Source organism: Aspergillus ochraceoroseus, assembly GCF_002846915.1.
Source record: "Aspergillus ochraceoroseus IBT 24754 chromosome Unknown P175scaffold_7, whole genome shotgun sequence".
Lineage (NCBI taxonomy): Eukaryota > Fungi > Ascomycota > Eurotiomycetes > Eurotiales > Aspergillaceae > Aspergillus > Aspergillus ochraceoroseus.
This window is the reverse complement of record NW_024468482.1, coordinates 1,651,932-1,670,430: the sequence shown is the minus strand read 5'-3', so window position 1 is coordinate 1,670,430 and position 18,499 is coordinate 1,651,932. Positions and strand designations below refer to the sequence as shown.

The 18,499-nt window shown below is 54.1% G+C and overlaps 7 protein-coding genes across 7 annotated transcripts; 4 read left to right on the top strand and 3 right to left on the bottom strand.

Annotated features, from left to right (window-relative positions):
* Positions 1-441: 441 nt before the first annotated feature.
* Positions 442-1,062, top strand: P175DRAFT_0442565 (uncharacterized protein; the record flags this gene model as incomplete). Its single annotated transcript, XM_040894128.1, has 1 exon — positions 442-1,062. One exon carries the CDS (start codon positions 442-444, stop codon positions 1,060-1,062), a length of 621 nt encoding a protein of 206 aa, XP_040750361.1.
* Positions 1,063-2,137: 1,075 nt separating this feature from the next.
* P175DRAFT_0464194 (uncharacterized protein) lies at positions 2,138-3,783 on the bottom strand. Its single transcript, XM_040894841.1, has 5 exons — positions 3,546-3,783; positions 3,269-3,495; positions 2,940-3,174; positions 2,744-2,857; positions 2,138-2,678 (listed from the first exon to the last, which is right to left on the bottom strand). Exons 1-5 carry the CDS (start codon positions 3,684-3,686, stop codon positions 2,226-2,228), a joined length of 1,170 nt encoding a protein of 389 aa, XP_040750360.1. The 5' UTR covers positions 3,687-3,783; the 3' UTR covers positions 2,138-2,225.
* Positions 3,784-4,577: 794 nt separating this feature from the next.
* Positions 4,578-6,553, top strand: P175DRAFT_0518361 (flavin-binding monooxygenase-like protein; the record flags this gene model as incomplete). Its single annotated transcript, XM_040899048.1, has 2 exons — positions 4,578-4,666; positions 4,788-6,553. The coding sequence occupies exons 1-2, from the start codon at positions 4,633-4,635 to the stop codon at positions 6,551-6,553; spliced, it is 1,800 nt and encodes a 599-aa protein (XP_040750359.1). The 5' UTR covers positions 4,578-4,632.
* A 229-nt stretch (positions 6,554-6,782) lies between these two features.
* On the bottom strand, positions 6,783-8,159 carry P175DRAFT_0464190 (uncharacterized protein; the record flags this gene model as incomplete). Its single annotated transcript, XM_040894840.1, has 3 exons — positions 7,592-8,159; positions 7,342-7,509; positions 6,783-7,262 (listed from the first exon to the last, which is right to left on the bottom strand). The coding sequence occupies exons 1-3, from the start codon at positions 8,129-8,131 to the stop codon at positions 6,783-6,785; spliced, it is 1,188 nt and encodes a 395-aa protein (XP_040750358.1). The 5' UTR covers positions 8,132-8,159.
* A 402-nt stretch (positions 8,160-8,561) lies between these two features.
* On the bottom strand, positions 8,562-10,337 carry P175DRAFT_0341293 (putative C2H2 finger domain protein). Its single transcript, XM_040892882.1, has 3 exons — positions 10,335-10,337; positions 8,760-10,271; positions 8,562-8,701 (listed from the first exon to the last, which is right to left on the bottom strand). Exons 2-3 carry the CDS (start codon positions 9,978-9,980, stop codon positions 8,600-8,602), a joined length of 1,323 nt encoding a protein of 440 aa, XP_040750357.1. The 5' UTR covers positions 9,981-10,271; positions 10,335-10,337; the 3' UTR covers positions 8,562-8,599.
* A 1,453-nt stretch (positions 10,338-11,790) lies between these two features.
* Positions 11,791-12,762, top strand: P175DRAFT_0511380 (dienelactone hydrolase family protein; the record flags this gene model as incomplete). The annotated part of the gene is made up of 4 exons (XM_040898584.1): positions 11,791-11,816; positions 11,861-11,931; positions 12,002-12,049; positions 12,128-12,762. 4 exons carry the CDS (start codon positions 11,791-11,793, stop codon positions 12,760-12,762), a joined length of 780 nt encoding a protein of 259 aa, XP_040750356.1.
* Positions 12,763-13,157: 395 nt separating this feature from the next.
* On the top strand, positions 13,158-18,388 carry P175DRAFT_0534745 (uncharacterized protein; the record flags this gene model as incomplete). Its single annotated transcript, XM_040900166.1, has 4 exons — positions 13,158-13,373; positions 13,428-16,140; positions 17,217-17,342; positions 17,409-18,388. 4 exons carry the CDS (start codon positions 13,158-13,160, stop codon positions 18,386-18,388), a joined length of 4,035 nt encoding a protein of 1,344 aa, XP_040750355.1.
* Positions 18,389-18,499: the final 111 nt, after the last annotated feature.

The window sequence follows — 18,499 nt, the reverse complement described above, 5'->3', positions numbered from 1 at the left end:
CAGGGAACAAAAGGTGGCCCTTGTGACTTCAGTATTGCACATATATAAGCTCCAACAATGCATGTACCTTTAGTAAGGAATTTAATTAGTTTGATGTGAGAGAGAGAGAGAGAGAGAGAGAAAACGTGCCTTGGTGCCTGAAGTCATGTCGAAGGCGGTGAGTCCCTCGACTGACCGCCCAGGATTTTGCCGAGATTCCGGATTCGGAGATCCACCAGAACCACATCCCCAGCGAAGACTCAGATCCAAAATTGCTCGATTCTCCTCCCAGAACACGATCGGTCGATGCTGTTTATCGCTGGATCACTTTGCCCAGACTTGTCTCTATGCAATTGACCCAAATGACCCCGGTCGGTCCGTCTGTCTGCTCTCCCCGTAGTTCCCGGCGCAAACCCCCGATCGATATGTATGTATCACTAACCAACCTAGCGCAGATCCAAGATGAGAACGCACGATGACTTGATGCGCGATATAGCCAACAACAGCACTGGATTGGTGGGCACGCGCCGGAGAGAAGTGGACGATGAGCACGAAGACGACGAGCAACGGCACAAGAAAACCCGCATCGTCCACCCGTCCCAGCGCATCTGCTACGACTGGATGGTGGTCTCGGGGAACTGTCACTATGCGCGCGATGCCGCCTCGTTTTCCACCTATCGCCCCGCGCACGCGACACTCCAGCACAATGTCTTCAATCCCCAGGACGAGCTGCAGGTTGCCGGGATAGGGACCGTACATGTCACGGTGACTCGGGGGCGCAACGATCCCACCGCGCATGTGCTCGTGCTCGAAGGCGTGCTGCACATCCCCGAAGCGGTCTGCAATGGGTTCAATCCCTTACTGGTTGGGAGCAGCATGTCCTGCCACCAGGCGCTCTGGGAGGGAGCCGATGCGACGGGCCAACCGATGTGGTACGGCTTGCCCTTTGCTGGGGGGACGCGGTTGGTGTTGGCTGGGAATCCGAGGGGAGACTCCGAGTTGATCGAGGGACGATACTATACGCTGAGCCTGTACGTCAGCCCGGAGGAAAGGGCAGATATCATCAAGAGTACAGGGGGCTAGGCCGGCCTAAAAAGTTTGTATCCTATGATTTCTGTGATATGTATAATGAATTGAAATGTACGATTACTCCCGGATGCAGCTCCTTTCGCTTGTTTGGACTGTCTGCCTGTCTGTCTGTCTTAATCAAACGGCTCGGGAATTTAGCCCTAACATCAGCCTTGCAGAAACAAGCAATGGTCCTCCGTACTCCGTATATTATAGTTATAATCACATTGTCCAGTATAGACCGATAGAGTTTGAATAGACTCCAGCAACTCAAAACTATTGAAGCCATTAGCAAGGCTTTCGACTAGTGCGGTCTATCTTTAATCATTCACAAGACACACTCTGCGCACTAACGCACAGCCTATATCCCGCGCCAGTCTCCACATTCGGCCGAAGGTTCTGTTCGTTTTTCAAGTCTGTTTCCTAGGTCCGAAGCCGGGCGGCTATCAGGGAGGATCGATAGCGTTGGTCTCTGCCGGTTGGACAGGTTGATCTCTTCTTCCAAATGCCCACTTAGGAAAGTGAGGTGCTCTTCAGTTGCCCATCTTTCCCTGTATAGTGTATACTGGTTATAGTTGGGAACTCATTGATGATCATCATCAGTTAAGAAACGAAAATGAACGGCATTCTCCTCTGGTTTGATTCCTGCCGGTGATTCCCATTGGACATCTACGAGGTATGACCCTGAACCCCTAGCTCTCTCCTAAGGCCACCTCTACCAGCACGCTCTTCGTATCCCTGGCGCCATGACAGATCTCTAGATACAACGTGCTGTAGTTTGTTGGCGGCGGTATTCTGGGACTTTTCATTCCCTGGTGCACGAGCTGGATCGAGGGTGCGGATTCCAGTGGCTGCAGATGGTATTTACCTTCGTCATGGGGAATCAACCGCATTTGCGCAAGCCGGGTGGAAGGATTACTGTTGTTTATCTTCCGGGATATACCTTTGAACTGATTATTTATTTTCTATCTGTGGAAATGTGGAAATGTGGAAGTAAACGTGTAAACGCTCCTGGAGGAGTCGGCGGCCATCTTCCATGGAAACCCTAAGACAGCCTTGAAGGAAAGATAATGTACAGATAAAAGTTTTACATCCTTTCACCCATGATCACTACGGATTAAATATAGATAATATTGTAAGCAAGAAAAGGGGCAAAGAGAAAAGAAAAGAAAAGAAGGTCATTCTTTTAATTCGGTCTGGATAATCGTCTCCTGGACAACCTTTATCCCCCCCCCCTCGCGACTACTCAAACTCCGACTCAGAGCATCCCAATCCGCCACTCCATTGGTACAGAAGATCTCGGGCGGGATTCTCCCTCGGGTTGGGAGAATGATCTGCTCATCACTCACGGTGCCGTTCCAGTGTGTATCCGGAATCGAGAGCGGATGGCGGAAACGGCGTTTCTTCGAGAGCCGGGACGAGGTATTCACGTTGTTGCGGGTTTCCCCCCCTTCGCCGTCGGTGAGGTGGTAGCTCTGCGAGGAGATGCCCTTGGTGCTGATGTACCAGCCGGCTCGTTTGGCGATCCGTCGCACAAGGGGGTAGATCATGGGCGCATTGCCGATGATCACGGCCACGAAGGTTTCACGGCATGCCCAACTGCCTGCCTGGGAGGCGCCATCTGCGCCGGCCTGGGGTTGCTATTAAAACCTCGGTGGGGACAATGGAAGCAGGGGGAAATTGTGAAGAAACGCACCGTCAGGATTAACACGCAGCGCAGGATACCGGCCGCCATGACGAAGATACCGCCGCTGAAGAGGACGAGGAGTTCGAGTTTTTCGCGCCATGGAAGACGAGCCCTAAAAAGGATCTATTCCCGTAATACACATAAGCTTTTTTTGGATCCTGATTGGAATATGGAAGTAAAACAGCAAAGATGAAGGTCAAGATACCGGAGTAGGAATCGAAATCAGGTAGATATCTGTAGCCACGTTCAATACCACCGTCACGTAGATATCGATCTTGGAGACGGCGGGCTGGCAGTAATTGCCTGGGTCCGGATTGATCTGCCAGTTCTTCTGGATCGGATGGCAACCGAGAAGAATGGAGCAGATGACGGCGATGTAGGTGGTTCCGATGAGGAGGTAAGCAATCTGCAGGCGGATTTTCATATTGACCAGGCCCGCCCTAAATTCGTTAGCCAAAGCGTCTCTCTATATTGATAAATCTATATTGATAAATGCAGGTACGCCTTAGACAGGAACCTGATAGTATGACTTACGTGATTCTCGAGTAGAACACCGCCATGCATGCCTTGAGGAGCCACAGCAGCGTCGTGTACAACGACCACCCCAGGACTTGGGTTTTGGAGCCCCCGACTCGCCAGGCGTATTCCTGCGACGACGGATCGAGGGCTTCGCGTTGGGCATCAGTCATTGCGTTGTTTGCGAGTCCTCTCCACCATGCGCCAACGCAGTAAGCAGCCCCGGTTTCGAGCGCGTACACCACCTGTCGTTCTTAGCTTCGAATCCTTCGGAGACAAAGAAAAAAACACCTACCCCTGCTAACGACATCAGGTAATCATCGAGTTGAAACCTTCTGGGCCCGGCCGTTGTCCAGCGGGCGATTATTCGAATGATAATGGCCAGAATGCCGAGACCAAGGAGCGTAAAGGCTTCGATGACGAACGAGCCCGCCATCAATAACCGGGTTATATGGGGGGGCAATACGCAGAAACTGGGGATTAATTAAAGAATGCCGTGAATAGGAATGAATAAAAGAGGGACTGAAGCAGAAGGGGATCGTGGGTTGTAAATACTAAATACTAATACTACGACTCGTACTAAGCCCTGAAATCCGCCTCAAAGTATACTGTACACAATTGGAGACTGTGAAGGACCAGATTATTACCTATCTCATAGGGCATGAATGGCGAGGGCAAAAAAAGCTACTACGTAGCAATCTCCTTGACAGGACCCCCCCGTTCATCATTCGCCAATCCTGTGTCTGCCGTTGACACAAGCGCCGGAAAACTGTGCGACGTATATGGGATGATGGCTTAACGATCAGCAGTGGTGGGCCTCGCGACAGGTTCCCGTTGCCGGTTTACTCGGGGAGGGGGGTTTAAATTGCATTAGAAAATCATCTCATGCAGAAACGCTATGGAACAGAAGCCAGTTGAGCTGTGAATTGTAATACCCTTGAGACTCGATAGATCTATATCTCATCAATCGAAAACGACACCTCACACCCAACTCACACACATACATACATACATACATACATACATACATACCCCAGTCTTGTCTTCATAGATCGATCGATCCTCTTGAAGGCTTTTTGACAGCCGGGTAGCGAAACACCGGACAGGCCACTGGGGATCATCAAGTGGAGTGAAAAGGAAGACCAAGTGGGTAAACCGTTGCCTGCATGCCAATCCATTCAACTGCCACAGTTTCCCCAACTAAACAAGCAAGGACAAAGCACCCGAGAGGGGGGGGGGGGAAGGGAAGGAGGTACTTCGTACTAGCGAGTGCAAGGCCTGGACCAAGGGAGGGGGAGGGGAGACTATTCCGTATATCTATCGATCGTTCAAGTACACTTCCCCTGTTGTTGTCTTTTGTATCCATCAGAAATCACTGCATCATGGAGATCCTCGACCTGGTCGTGATTGGAGCCGGTATGTTTCTAATCTACACCTCTAGCAAGCTAGAGCATGCGGACCCTTTCCTTTCTTTTTTTCCGTTTCTCTTTTTCTCCTTTTTTTTTTTTTTTTTTTTTCTTTCCCACTAACGAGAGAGAGATAGGCTGGAGTGGCCTCGCGGCCCTAAAAACATATCACCAGGTACATCCCTCGGCGACATTATGCTTACTCGAGAGTGCCTCATCAGTCGGGGGTGTCTGGGCAAAGCCGCGACTTTGGGATGGCCTCAAATCCAACAATATGCGCGGGACGTATGAGTTCTCCGACTTCCCGATGGATGATTCGTTCGGGGTGAAGCCGGGGGAGCACATCCCGGGCCACATCATTCAGAGCTATCTCGAGCGATATGCGGAGCACTTCGGGGTCGCGCCCTTGATTCGTCTCAATTCCCGTGTACAGGTCGTCGACCACCATCGTCCCGACGGCTCCTGGGCCCTGACGTATCTCGATATGGCGACCGGGGAGACGAAGGAGGTGCTCAGTCGCAAGCTGATTATCGCCACGGGAATCACCTCGCAGCCCTACCGTCCCGCGATCCGGGGCGAGGAAAGCTTCGACCGTCCGCTTTTCCACAGCAGCGAGCTCCCCAAGTATCACCAGAGCGTCCTGCGACAGCCCAGCAACCACATCGTCGTGCTGGGCGGCACCAAATCCGCCTGGGACGCCGTCTACACGGCCGCGACGGCCGGCGCCACGGTTGACTGGATCATCCGCGACAACGGCCACGGCCCCGTGTGGATGGCGCCTCCGTACGTGACGCCGCTGCACCGGTGGCTGGAGAAGCTGGTCACGACGCGGCTCCTGAGCTGGTTCAGTCCGTGTATCTGGACCGACCCGGTCGCCGACGGGGGGTCGCGCGTGCGATCCTTCCTGCACGGCACCTGGCTGGGCCGCAAGATCACGGACGCCTTCTGGTCCCTGCTGGCCAACGACGTCGTGACGCGGAACCGGCTCGCGGCGCACCCGGAAACCGCCAAACTGACGCCCTGGATCTCGCCGTTCTGGGTGGCCTCGGGCCTCAGCATCCTCAACTACCCGACGAACTTCTTCGACCTGGTCACCTCGGGCCAAGTGCGCGTCCACATCGACCACATCGCGCACCTGAGCGCCCACACGGTGCACCTGGCCACCAGCGGCACCCTGGACCACGTCGACGCCCTCGTCGTCGCCTCGGGCTGGAAACCGGGGCCGGAGATCGAATTCCGCCCCGCGGCTACGCTGCCGCGCGACCTGGGCTTCCCCAACGCCCCCGACGCGCTCCCGGCATCCCTCGTCGCAGCCGCCGACCAGGAGATCCTCGCGCGATTCCCGCGCCTCGCCACGCAGCCCGTCCACGCCTCCCCGGCGCCGTATGCCGCGATCGCGCCGGACGCGCAGACCGGGTCGCAAGCGCGGCACCCCTACCGGCTCGCGCGCTTCCTGGTGCCGCCCACGCCGCTCGGCGCGTCGCGCACCGTGGCCTTCATGGGCGTCGCCATGACCATCAACACGGCCCTCGTCGTGCAGACCCAGGCCCTCTGGATTGCGGCTTACTTTGCCCATCGCCTGCCGCTGCTGCCGCACGAGCCCTGTCCGCCGGACCTGAGGGCGATGCTGCACAAGACGGCCCATGTCTCGCCCGGCATGGGCGCCGACCTCCTCTGGGAGACCGCCCTGCACTCGCAGTTCGGCGTCCATCGCTACCCGGGGGGGCTAGGCCGCCGCAACCCGGACTTTGTCTTCGATGTGATCCCTTACGTCGATCTCCTGCTGCGGGATCTGGGGGTGCGCCGGGCCCGGAAGCAGGGCATGAAGCAGTGGTTCGAGCCGCATGGCATGGAGGATTACGGGGGGGTAGTCGAGGAGTGGATGAGTGGGAATTAGATTAGGCCTTTTGTTTTTTTTTCTTGGTTCTGTTCTGTATGCCCATGTTGATTTCTTCTCATTTTTTTTTGCTGTTACAGTAGCTGCTAGGGTTAAATCCAATCTAACTACCATGATATGATACCAACAAAGCAAAACCCTCTTCCACTCTCACTGTCACTGTCACTGTTATTCTTACTCTTACTCAAGACTCTCACTCAGATAAAGAAGAGAAGAGAAGAGAAGAAGCTCAGTATAAAAACCTCTCAAAAACCGCCCCCCCCTCCTCCTGCCCTCCCAAAATCTCCCCCCGCGCCCGGCCGCTCCACCGCACATATCTCCCGCCCACCTGCGACACCTCGACATCCGTCGCAACCTGCAGTCTCGCGCCCGGAAGCACAACCTCGTACCCGGACACGGGGCCGCCCTCGGTTTCCTCGCGGACCGCACGGTAGCTCACCGCGTTGGCGGCGCAGGAGGCGCTGACGGTTTCGCCATCCCGCGCAATGTAGACGCTGAGGATTTCGGGGTCGGCTTGGAGGTCCATTTCCGTTTCCATGTCCATGTCCATGTCCATGTCCATGTCCAGTTCGCGGTGGGATCTGGATGGAGAGAAGGAAGGTGGCGCGGCAGGGACATAGGAAACCCAGACGACCGAGTAGTTTCCGAGATGGGCGTGGCCGCGGAAGAGCGATTTCGTGCTGGGGGCAAACGGGCGGTTGGACCAGTTCTTTTTTTTTTTTTTTTTTCAGTATGTATCTATCTATCTATCTCTTTTCTTTGGTGGGGGGAAGGATTGTGTGTCCTACCTTGTCATGATAGCCATATCCGTCAAATCGAAGTCGCTCGCCGTTGTGCACGTCGATGTCCACAGAGGCAATTGCATCCGGTAGAATACTCACCCATCCAAGCGGCCCCAGTTCCAGCGAGGTGTTGAACTGTCCGGGGGCTGAACAATGGGAGTGGGGAGGTGTGATCTGTTTTATGCTTCAGTCCAGTGCACAGTTGGAGTTACCGGTTTTGAAAACAAAAAGAAAGAAAGAAAAAAAAAAAAAATACCTTGTCCATACTAATTGTCCCCCTCACACCAGGCATCTCCAAAGATACCTCGTATCCCTCTTCACTGCCCATCCACCCCCCACCACCACTCCAGAGACCCATGCTGGAATCGCCAGACCCCGAGACTGTCGCCTGTGAGGCAATCCCGCTCTTCACCAGGGAGCTCCCATTCGGGTACGTCACCCAGACATGCGCAAAGAGCGCCGCGGTCTCGTTGCCGACTCCGATCCCTGGTCCGGTGCCATTTCCCTCGGACCCAGGCAAGGGGAACGGCGACCCCGACGGCCCGGCAGAGACAAAGGCCACCGCCACCGTCGTGTTAGGGTTATCCGTTGCGATGGCGTCAAAGTACCACCAGTCAAAGGAGGAGGCGTTGACGCGGTCCAGCTTCGGAGCGGCCAGGTCAGATTGGTCGAGCGAGGGTACCGAGAAGTCCGCATTGACGGGGCCGATGCTGATGGAGGGAGGAAGGGTGAGGGTGTATCTGGCCAGGACTGGGGCCAAGGTGGTAGTAGTCATCCAGAACCAGGAGTACTTCATTTTTTTTTTTCTTTCTGATAGATGTTGAAACTGTCTGGATAAGTGTTGAGGTTGAGGATTAGTATTCGAATTGAAAAAAAAAAAAAAAAAAAAGGTAGATGAACAGGCTAATATATCGCTAACGCCAAAAGAGTGCTGGTTACATGGTGTAGGTCAATCAAACAGTGCGACCAAAATCCAGTCCAAGAAAAGGCGACCTCGCTCCCAACCCCAGAGAAAATGCCAATTAGCTACAGATACAGGTTCAATTCAAGCCAACGCAAGTCAAGTCAAGTCCAAAGCACACCAAACACCGTCCACGTTCCACGTGTGGGATCAATCAACGCGATGTTCGAACAACGCCATACACATCAATATCTGTACCTGTACCCCCTGAAAAAAAGGTACGCATAGTTCCGAAGTTCCATCCGAAAAAGAAACCAGGAAGAGACAAACAGGGGAAAAAAAAAAAAGAAAGAAAAAAAAACCCTAAGACTGTCCATTCGATTCGTCCTCCGCTTTGTCCTCCTCTTTCACCGGTTTCGAGCCTTCGGCCCCTTCCTTGCCACATCCCTTGACGAGAATATGTCGCTATCCACGGGGTTAGTATCACGGTAGACACTAGTGTTTCAAGACGGGGAACACTCACCTTTAATGCATCCTTCCGCGAGAAACTCTTGTCGCAGTGGTTGCACGGGAACGGCTTCACCGACAGATGAATGCGCTTGTGTCGCTTCAGATCATGATTCCGGTTGAAACTCTGTGGACACTGATCGCACTTAAAGGGGCGGTCGTTCGTAGGCCCTGGGCCCCCATGGCCCGGATGCGGCGGATGACCGCCATACATCTGCTGCATACTCGCCATATGTCCGCTGCTGAAGCCCGGGAGCAGTCCCGTCTGCAGGGGACCCAGCAACGACATCTGGTTGCCCGGACTATGTACATTCGACATGACCGGCCCGTTCATCGCGGGCAGTGAATACGACGGCCACGGCTGTCGCTGATAGCTCAGGTGATGCGGGGCAGCTCCCGCGGCCGGGTGGGGTGGATTCGACACGACTCGGGGAGGGTGGTGCATTGCCAGCGCGGGGGGGGCCGCGCCATAGGGCTGGTAGGCGGCTCCAGCGGGGCTGGACAGTTGCTGGACGGCTCCGTACGCCGGGGCCGACGAGGATTTGGGCATATAAGGGTCATTTGATGGGAGCGGGTGTGGAGACGCGGCCGGGTTGGGTAGGCCGTTCTGCGCCGTGAGCATGGCATGCGCCATGAGGTGATGGTGATGGTGTTGGTGCTGCGGCGGCGGCGGTGGCGGCGGCTGGTGGAAAGGAGGGAGCTGATTCATGTCGTAAGCGGAGGGGATGGCTTCAGTCCCCGGGGTTGAGGTGGCCGGATTCCGGTGGAGCGGATTGAAGGAAGGCGAAAAGGTATCTCGATTGGAATAGGAAGAGCTGAGCCCCGAACTCCAGGCCTGCCGGGCGGCGGCCCCCGACGCACTCCCGTACGCGCTCTGCGCCCAGTACGAAGAAGTCAGGTCGGGTGAGGCGGACACGGGAATGCCCGTGGCACCGGTAGCAGCAGTGGTCGTCGTGGCGGGGGTGGAAGAGGTCGTGGAGGTCGTCGCGGGAGTGGTCGTGGAGGTCGTGGTCGTCACAGCAGAGATGGGATCGCTATGTTGAGTCGTGGCCGGAGATGTGATCAGGGTACTGACACTGGAATTGGGTGGGGGGAGATGGGGGTGATGCGGTGGATACTTGAAGGCCGCGGCGCTGAAATTGGGAGCTGGCAGCTCGAAGCTGGGCAAACTGGGAGCCCCCGGGCGGCGCGCATTCAACGGTTGAGGAGGTGCCAGCGCGTCAAGCGCCGTCCCCATACCCGGAGGAATCGCAAGGGTAGCCAGGGTGACGGAGGAGGAGGAGGAGGAGGAGGAGGTCTGTCGTGGGTGGTCAGTGGTGGCGGCGGCGGGAGGGAAGAGATCCACGGGATCGACCGCGGGCGCGGCGGAAATCTGGTGAGGATGCGGATGAGGATGAGCAGGGGGAAACGAGAATTGATCGGGTCCCAGAGCCCAGTATCGAGTACCAGACAAGCCCCCAGAGAGATCTGGAGGATCCAGGAGGGGCGGGTCGGATCGCGGGCAGCGCGATCTGAGAGAAGGAAGGGCCTAGATGGGATGGCCGCAAATATATCAATAATATATCAAATCAAATCCAAAAGGGATATCCACAAGTGACGTCCAGGATGTTAAGTGACAGGCATATCCCAAGGGGAAGATTGGGAATTGGATGCTGTTGTTGGGGCTGCGAAGTGAAGAAAGTGCGACAGGTGGGGGAGAATCCGAGTCAAGACAACGGCATGCCTGTCGAGACCGCGCAGGGTAGGTAGGTTAGATTTGATAGTGATAATTGGGAGAGATGGCCATGAGGAGGAGAGAGATGGCAGAGGAGAGGAAGAGGGAGAAGAGGCAGAAAGAGAAGAAAGAAAGATAGATAGTAAGCTAAGAATCAAATAGGAGGAGGATTAATTACGAAGAAAACCAGAGAAAAACAAACCGCCCAAATGAACCACAATCATCATCAGAAATGGAGAGATTTTTCTCGGGTGGAATGAACCATTTTCCAGAATTAATTTCTATGATTATTGTGATAATAGTCTGGGAATGGACTGGACTGGCATTGGACTGGCATTGGACTGGCATTGGACCCGGTCTGGCCAACGCGGGGGGTTCTTTACCGTACGTGACCGAAATTCCGTCCAAATACCTGAGCGCAACGTGGTTGACAGCCGCCCATATAGTACTCCGTCGTACTCTGTAGTGTAGATCCGACATGAAAGGATATTCCAGTCAGCGGTTCCTGGGATTCTTTGTATTGGTATCGGTATTGGTATCGTATTCAAACAAAGACAAAATAAGCGACTGGTGCACAAATGGTCAGAACAAGTGGGGCCCTTTGCATCCAATCATCATTTCGAGGCTCCACTGCTGCTTCCTGATTGGTTTCGCTGCATTGCTCGGTTTTTTTTCTTTCAGTCTGAGGTACTTACGAGGGGACTTACGAGGGGACGGAGTACTTACTAGAGGTACCTAGGGAGGGACTCAGACTTCCATGGATCCCAAGGTCGGTAACTCAACCTAAAGTCAGGGAGGAATGAATGTATAAACTCGTCTCGGACCCTGAACTCATGGATAACCGAATGACCAGTCAGATGCTGTCTGTCACTCGCTTCTTTATCCCTCTCTCAGATGATCCGAGACACTCCCGTAAGCGATTCGCCAGCGTTTGCTGGACAGAATATAAAGGAATCTATTATAGTTTGATATTATTAGAAAAAAAAAAAGAACAAAAGAACCAAAGTCTAGCCCTTAATACATTCCGGTCTCGTCAAGTCAAGGGGTCCGTCACGAGACTCGGTCTAGAGCCTCTGGAGTTCTAGACCTCAACCACAGCCCTGGTTGCCTTGATCCAGATAACAATCAGTCTGACTTCTTCAGCGCCGTGGCGGTTTCTGGTGTAGTTTATTTCTACTCTTAACTCAGAAGTATACTCCATAATGATGTCAGATACCTACCTACCTACCTACCTACCTACCTACCTACCTACCTCTACATATATAAAGGTAGGTAGGTAGGTAGGTAGGTATCTCTACCCTCTGGTTAACCACATGGTTACCCACAGCATAACATGTCTACTAGCAAGGCTTGCTGCTCGTGTGTATTTACACCGTTCGAGATTCACACTAATACCATGATAGGATCCCTCCGATCATGGCGGAAGGGTATCAGCCCAAGGGGGAATACCGGACCATCAATGGCTTGAGAACCTGTACTTTGTCTCCTTTCTTCTCTTTTACCTATGTACTCGGAAACGAGGAGCGAATGAATGAATCATCCAGATATCACCGGTCCTGAAACCGCGACCAAAGCCATCCTAGTGATCTACGGTAAAAACCAACCAACCAACCCTCGAACCCCCCCACCACAGCAAGAAAAAAAAAAAAAGAACTAACCGGACGGAAAAGACATCTTCGGGTTCTTCCCCCAAACCATCCAAGGGGCAGATCTCCTCGCCACATCCGGCTCCCAGAAATATCGCATCGTCATGCCCGATTTCTTCCAGGGCCATCCCGCCGATATCTCCTGGTTCCCGCCCCGAACCCCCGAGCACAAGAAGAAGCTAGCCGACTTCTTCCACACCACCGCTGCCCCGCCATCCACCCTCGCGAAGATCCCCGGCTGCGTGGCCCGCGCTACCGCTGAGATCCCGGGGATCCGCGCGTGGTCGATCCTGGGATACTGCTGGGGAGGGAAGATCGCCGTGTTATCGTCGTCGGGAGGAGGAGGAGGAGGAGAGAACGAGAACGACAACGAGAACCCGCGGTTCCGCGCCGCGGTGCTCTGTCATCCGGCCATGCTGGATCCGCGGGATGCTCGCGCCGTGAAGGTGCCCATGGCCCTGTTGGCCTCCAAGGATGAGAACCCCCAGGATGTCGAGGCCTTTGGCGCCAATCTGACCCCGCCGCATTATGTGGAGACCTTTGCCTCGCAGATTCATGGCTGGATGGCGGCTCGGGCGGATTTGGCGGATGAGCAGGTCAGCAGGGAGTACGAGAGGGGATATCGGACGGTGTTGGAGTTTTTGGACAAGCATGCTTAGGGTTTCTTTTCTTCTTGTTTTCCCTTCGGTTGGGGGATGCTGCGAGTCAGTCTGCATATATCTTAGTCGTACGATTGGGTAAGATTGTGACCAAAGCACCTTTTCGTATGATGAACGTGGCCAAATAGCTGTAATGACACAAGAAAATATATATATATATATATATATGCTAAATTTATGAAGCTTGATTTGAGGATAAGTACAGCGTACAGCGGTTCGCAAGTTGAATCGCAGACGTCATCACATCCCATCGTACGATTTCCACTCTCCAGCCCGCCACCTCCAAGACCGCTCACTACGAACCCAAACCAAGCAAGGGAAAAAAAAAAAAAAAAAAAAAAAGAAAAAAGACACTACAACCTACAGCAGCTACACCCCATATACCTGGATAGGCCATGTTCTTCGGACGTCGTCATTCCATCGCTGGCGTCGCCCCAACCCAGGATGATGGCTTGTCAAAAAACTTGAGACGCAGACGCGCATCCGCGCCGCATATCCAGGTGCCGGAGAATGGCCTGCAGACGAAAATCCGCGAGTTCTTCCGGAGGCGAAGGGAGCCCTCCCCGAATCGCGCGGAAACACCAGTGGTCGCCGGGATCGAGAAGACAGGAGTAAGTTCCGTGCCGCGCGATGCCTGATCGTTCCATCCTTCTCACTTTCTCAAGAGCCCTCGACCCGCATCGGGATCCAACCCACCCAGACGCCATGCAAGCGTGCACGCTCGGCAAGACAGCGGGGGGGTACACCCCCCCCGGGCGGACGCCATCGCCAAGAACACCCCCCGCTGCAATTATCACTTGACGCGCAAAGATGTCGAGATGATCTTCTCTGGGGCGCCGTATTTTCTCCTCGAGAAAGGAAAGCAGGATCAGTGGTATCCGCACGTGATTTTCCCGTTCGACGATCACGATCCGACGATTCAGAGTTTATGGGATCGACGAGCGTTGCCTTATGCCTCGTACACCCTCTGCACGCTGCATGCCCACCTTCCCATTCCCGCGGAGTGGTCGATCGAAGGAGATGCCCCCGGTCATCTCGATCGCTGGCAGCCGACGGGATCGCCCAAGAGAGCGAGTTTCGACGTGGGGATGTTTGAGGTGCCAAACATGCTGTCCATGAATGGAACAGAGCCCGGATCTGTGGGGTTCCATTATTTCTTGGAGATGCCCGTAGCCGATTCGCTTCGGTTCCCGGGATCCTCGCCCGTGAGCCCCTTTGCGGACCTGTTGCGGTTATCGACCTTACCAGCCACGGAAGTGTATAGCCTGATGGAGCACCACAACGATCCGTACGCCTTGTGCGCGGATGGGACCGTGCACAGCAGAAAAACATTATTGCTGGAGGGACCCCTCTCCTGGAAGAGAATCGGGGTTCGCGAGATTGATCTGCAGCACTTGGTAGAGCGTCTGCAGACGCTGAAGAATCTCCGGTATGAGATCCTGCACGGGGAGCAGGCCAAGACCATCTTGGACCTGGAAGGGACGCGAGAACTATTCAGTGGACTCTTCACCAAGTTCCTTTATCCTCCGTCTCGATTTATGCTGATGGAAGGCGAAGAACCGTACAGCCTCCAGTCCCAGATCAAGGCCCTGACCTTGGTCCTCGCCACGCCCGGGGCGTGGATAGACTTTAGCAGGGTTGAGTGGCGAATGCGCATCGGGCAAGTGTTGTGGGAGCTGCCGCCCCATGCGGAGCAGGACCTGCTGGACCCTTCGATGTGCGAGAAGCCATGGGTGCACCCAACCCTCGAGCGCAAGTGGTTTCTGGTCCAGATGGTGCTGGCGGCCGAATTGCTGCTGCGCCTGGATGCCACCGTGCGCGTGGGGCTCCTACAGAATTCCCGGGAGCTGGACATTTCGGCCAAGGATATCCACGACTTTGAGCAGTTGCGCAATGCCAAAGTCAACTGGGACATGATCGCAGTTCGCAGACTCATGGAAAGCTTCCACTTCACGTCTAACCCAGTCCACCCGCCGGCACCGCTGCGCAACGCCAGGGAAAAGCAAAGCGTGCACCATTCCTTTTTGGAGACCCTGACCCATCGCACGTCTAGTCCGGCGACGACCGGTGACGAATCGGCGTGGTGGAAATGCCATCTGGCACCCGAGTACGTCGACCAACAGTTACAAGGGCTTTTCGTGTTTGCGGAGAACATCTGCTGGCCTCGGCTGGATGAACTGAAGCAGCATTTCCAGCCGGTCTTCGGGAAGGGAAAATCGGCCGCGGTGCGAGATGCCTATAATCGGCCGGTTCGGCGGGCGGCGTTGTTGACGGCCAATAAAAAGGACCACTCCAAGAACACATCCAGCCGAAGCTTGTCATCCCGACCGATCATGCACCTGCAATATGCACCGAACGACCCGGAGGCGACCGATATCGATGGGTGGATCACACGAACCTGGCTGTCGGGGCTGGTTCTGCCCGGGGACGGGATCAGCCATCTCCTGATGGCGACGATATTAGAGAACGATGCGGACGCCATGGCCTTGCTTGGGCCCCGGGCAGACCTGTCGGGGGGCTTTGCCTATCGCGGTCGGAGCTGGTGGAGCAAGGATTGCATCGTTGGGCGGGTCATTTCGAGTCTCGGTGGAACGCAGGTTTGCATGGGATGGATAGCGAGCCACATATTACCGCAAGACTCGCGGTCGATGGAGGCCCTGGATAACACGTGGGTTGAGATCTCCGTGAAAGAGCCGCAACCGGGTCCGGGAAAGCCACGCATCCAGCAGGGAAATAAGATCTCCTTGGAGTCGACGCCGCTCGGCCTGGGCGACGTGACCAGTGGCGCGTTTTCGTTACCCGTGGATGACGCTCATGGCCAAGAGCCTCTGGGCAAGATTGACTTTCAGGCGCTGATGTTTGATGCGAAGCGGCCACCCGGAGATAAACCACCTGGGATGGTGGCTCCCAAGGCTTCCCTGGCGTTTTCCCTCCCGTCCGGCCGGAGGGGATCCGCGCGAACGATCACGTTCCCGCTCCAGTACAATGTTCAGTTCATCTCCTCGCACGAATGTCGTCCCCCGGGAGGACTCCTCTCGTATTGCGCACCGGTGGACCATGATGACGCGGAGGACCGTGGTCCCCGGAGACATCGGTTGCGTGGGCATCCGCTTCACCGATCGTACGCATATCAAGTGATTCCGCTGGACTCGTTGCCGGACATGGTGGAATCGGACCGTTCTTGGATGATGGAGGGGATCATGGTGCTGGATGCGCGTGGCGGACGGGAACGAGAAGCCTTCGCCCGCGCGTGGTGTGCGTCGGTCGGGCAGCATGCGATCCTGGGTCGCGTTGGACGAACGTGCCTCGCGTGCAGTATCCGAGAAGCGCGGGCGATCAAGGTGGGGGTGGTGATTCGAGTGACCAAGTTGTGCGAAGGTTAGTTTGGTTGCCATTTCTATTCTGCAACCAGAGTTCCGACCGGTGGATCCGATGTCTGTGGTCGGGATCAGTACCGATTTGAGCCAGAAGGGTTCTAGTATGAGAGAGGGAAGGACACGTAAGATAGGGATTGGGGCCAGTGGCCGAGGATGGTGAAACCAGCGGGTGGAGGAGTGGAACCAGGGGATTTGAGATGGAAGAGTGAGACAGAAAGAGAGAGAGAGAGAGAGAGAGAGAGAAGGATAAGAAGATGAGAGATGAGATGAAGGATAGGAAGAGAGAAGAGAAGATGAGAGATGAAAGAAGAGAGAGAGAAAGAAGAGAGAGAGAAAGAAGAGAGAAAGAAGAGAGAAAGAAGATGAGAGAAGATGAGGAGAGGAATTAGTCCTGTAAAATAAGGTACCTAAAGTGATTTTCTATATTTTATATTTTATATTTTATATTTTATATTTTATATTTTATATTTTATATTTTATATTTTATATTTTATATTTTATATTTTATATTTTATATTTTATATTTTATATTTTATATTATATATATTCTATATTTTATATTTTATATTTTATATTTTATATTATATATATTCTATATTTTATATTTTATATTATATATATTCTATATTTTATATTTTATATATTCTATATTCTATATTCTATATAATAAATATTATATAAAAGATATATATAATATCATCTAAAATAAGATAATTTAATCAAGATTATACAATCCTATAATTAGTAAGATTAGATTCTGAAACTAATTCTGAAACCACTAAATTAGGACTTGGGAATGATTCAAAAAGAGATTTGCATTCGAGATATACCCCTATTCAGAAGCTGGATATTATTTTATATTATAGTATCGGATCTTCTGTTTAATCTAAACCCCCCTTTCTCACCTCACACTAAATTCAAATCTAATCTCAGAAAGTAGAATCAAAAATGGATGAAATCCAACCCAAAAACAATCAAATCCGACTCCTTTTTATTTCTTGATTTCTTCCTGCTGGAATCCTGAATCGAGAATTCTGTGCCTGCTCCTCCTTCATGGTCCTGCTGGCTCCCTCCCAGGTATGCCCGCCGTGGTTCAGTATATCGCCTCGACGACTCCCAATCCACAAATCGCCGTCATGGACCCCTCGACCGTCGACAAGAAACGCAACAAGCTGGGGTATCATCGGACATCGGTCGCATGCGGTGAGTCAGTCTGGCAGAGAGACCTCTACCCCCCCCCCCCTGCCTGTACTAATCTGCTCTGGCTAGTTCACTGTCGACGGCGCAAAATTCGCTGTCTCGTCGCCGCAGATGACGTCCAGGGTCGATGCGAAAACTGCATTCGCCTGTGCAAAGAGTGCCAATTCTTCCCCGTCGACCAGCAGCCCCCGATCGAGAAGAAATCCCGGCCCAATTCCCGCATAGAGACCGCGTCCACCGACCCGTCGACGGCCTCGTCGTCCCCCCCGACCGTTGGCGAGCAGACCGACGCCTTTTTCGCCTATCAGCCCATTGCCCTGAGTCCCGGGCAAGACGTCGCGCCGTTTAATGGGGGCGCTTATCCGGGGTTTGCGCCAGGTGCGTTCTCTTCTCTTCGCTATCCAAACCACAGAGAAAGCACAGTGATTGATCAGCATTTAGATGCGATGCCGACCCTGGACCCCTCGGTCCCCTGGGACGAGTTCACCACCATCGCCGCCGACCCGCAGATGCTCGCAGCAGCAGCAGCAGCAGGATCCATGTCCGCCACACGCAAACCAACCTTGGTGAATATGCCCCCCGGCGTGTGGAGTCCAACACCCCCCCCGATGCCGCCCATGCCGCCCATGTCGCTCCCCGGGGCTCCCACCGTCCCGTCGCAATCACAACCGCTCAGTCCAGCCAGCCCGTACGCGGTGCAGCCGGACGGATCGCTGTGGCACGTGGCGCCCCCGCGAGCCATGACGTTCCCGGCGCCACCCGACCTGACTTCTTCGCCGTATGGGACCCCGGGAGCGTCATTCGCACAGCCACGAGCCACGGATCTCAAGCGCAGAATGACGAATCCGGGGTTCCCGGGGGGTCCAGACCTGCAAGGGGGACCGGTGCCTGTCTCGTATCCTGGCCAGCCCGCCGCCATGGGGTATCCGTCATGGCCGGACGTGATGGTCCAGTACCCAGTGTATACAGCGGATGTGCCAGAGCAAGCAGGATTTAACAATGCGCCCATGGGTCACCACCCTTCCCACGGTCAGCCGCAAGGATCGTGACATTGCTAGGAAAAAGCCCCAAAAAAAAAAAAAGCCAAAAAAAAGCCAAAAAAAAAAAGCCAAAAAACAAGGCCACGACGGCGGTTCTGTTCTATAATAATACCCCACTGC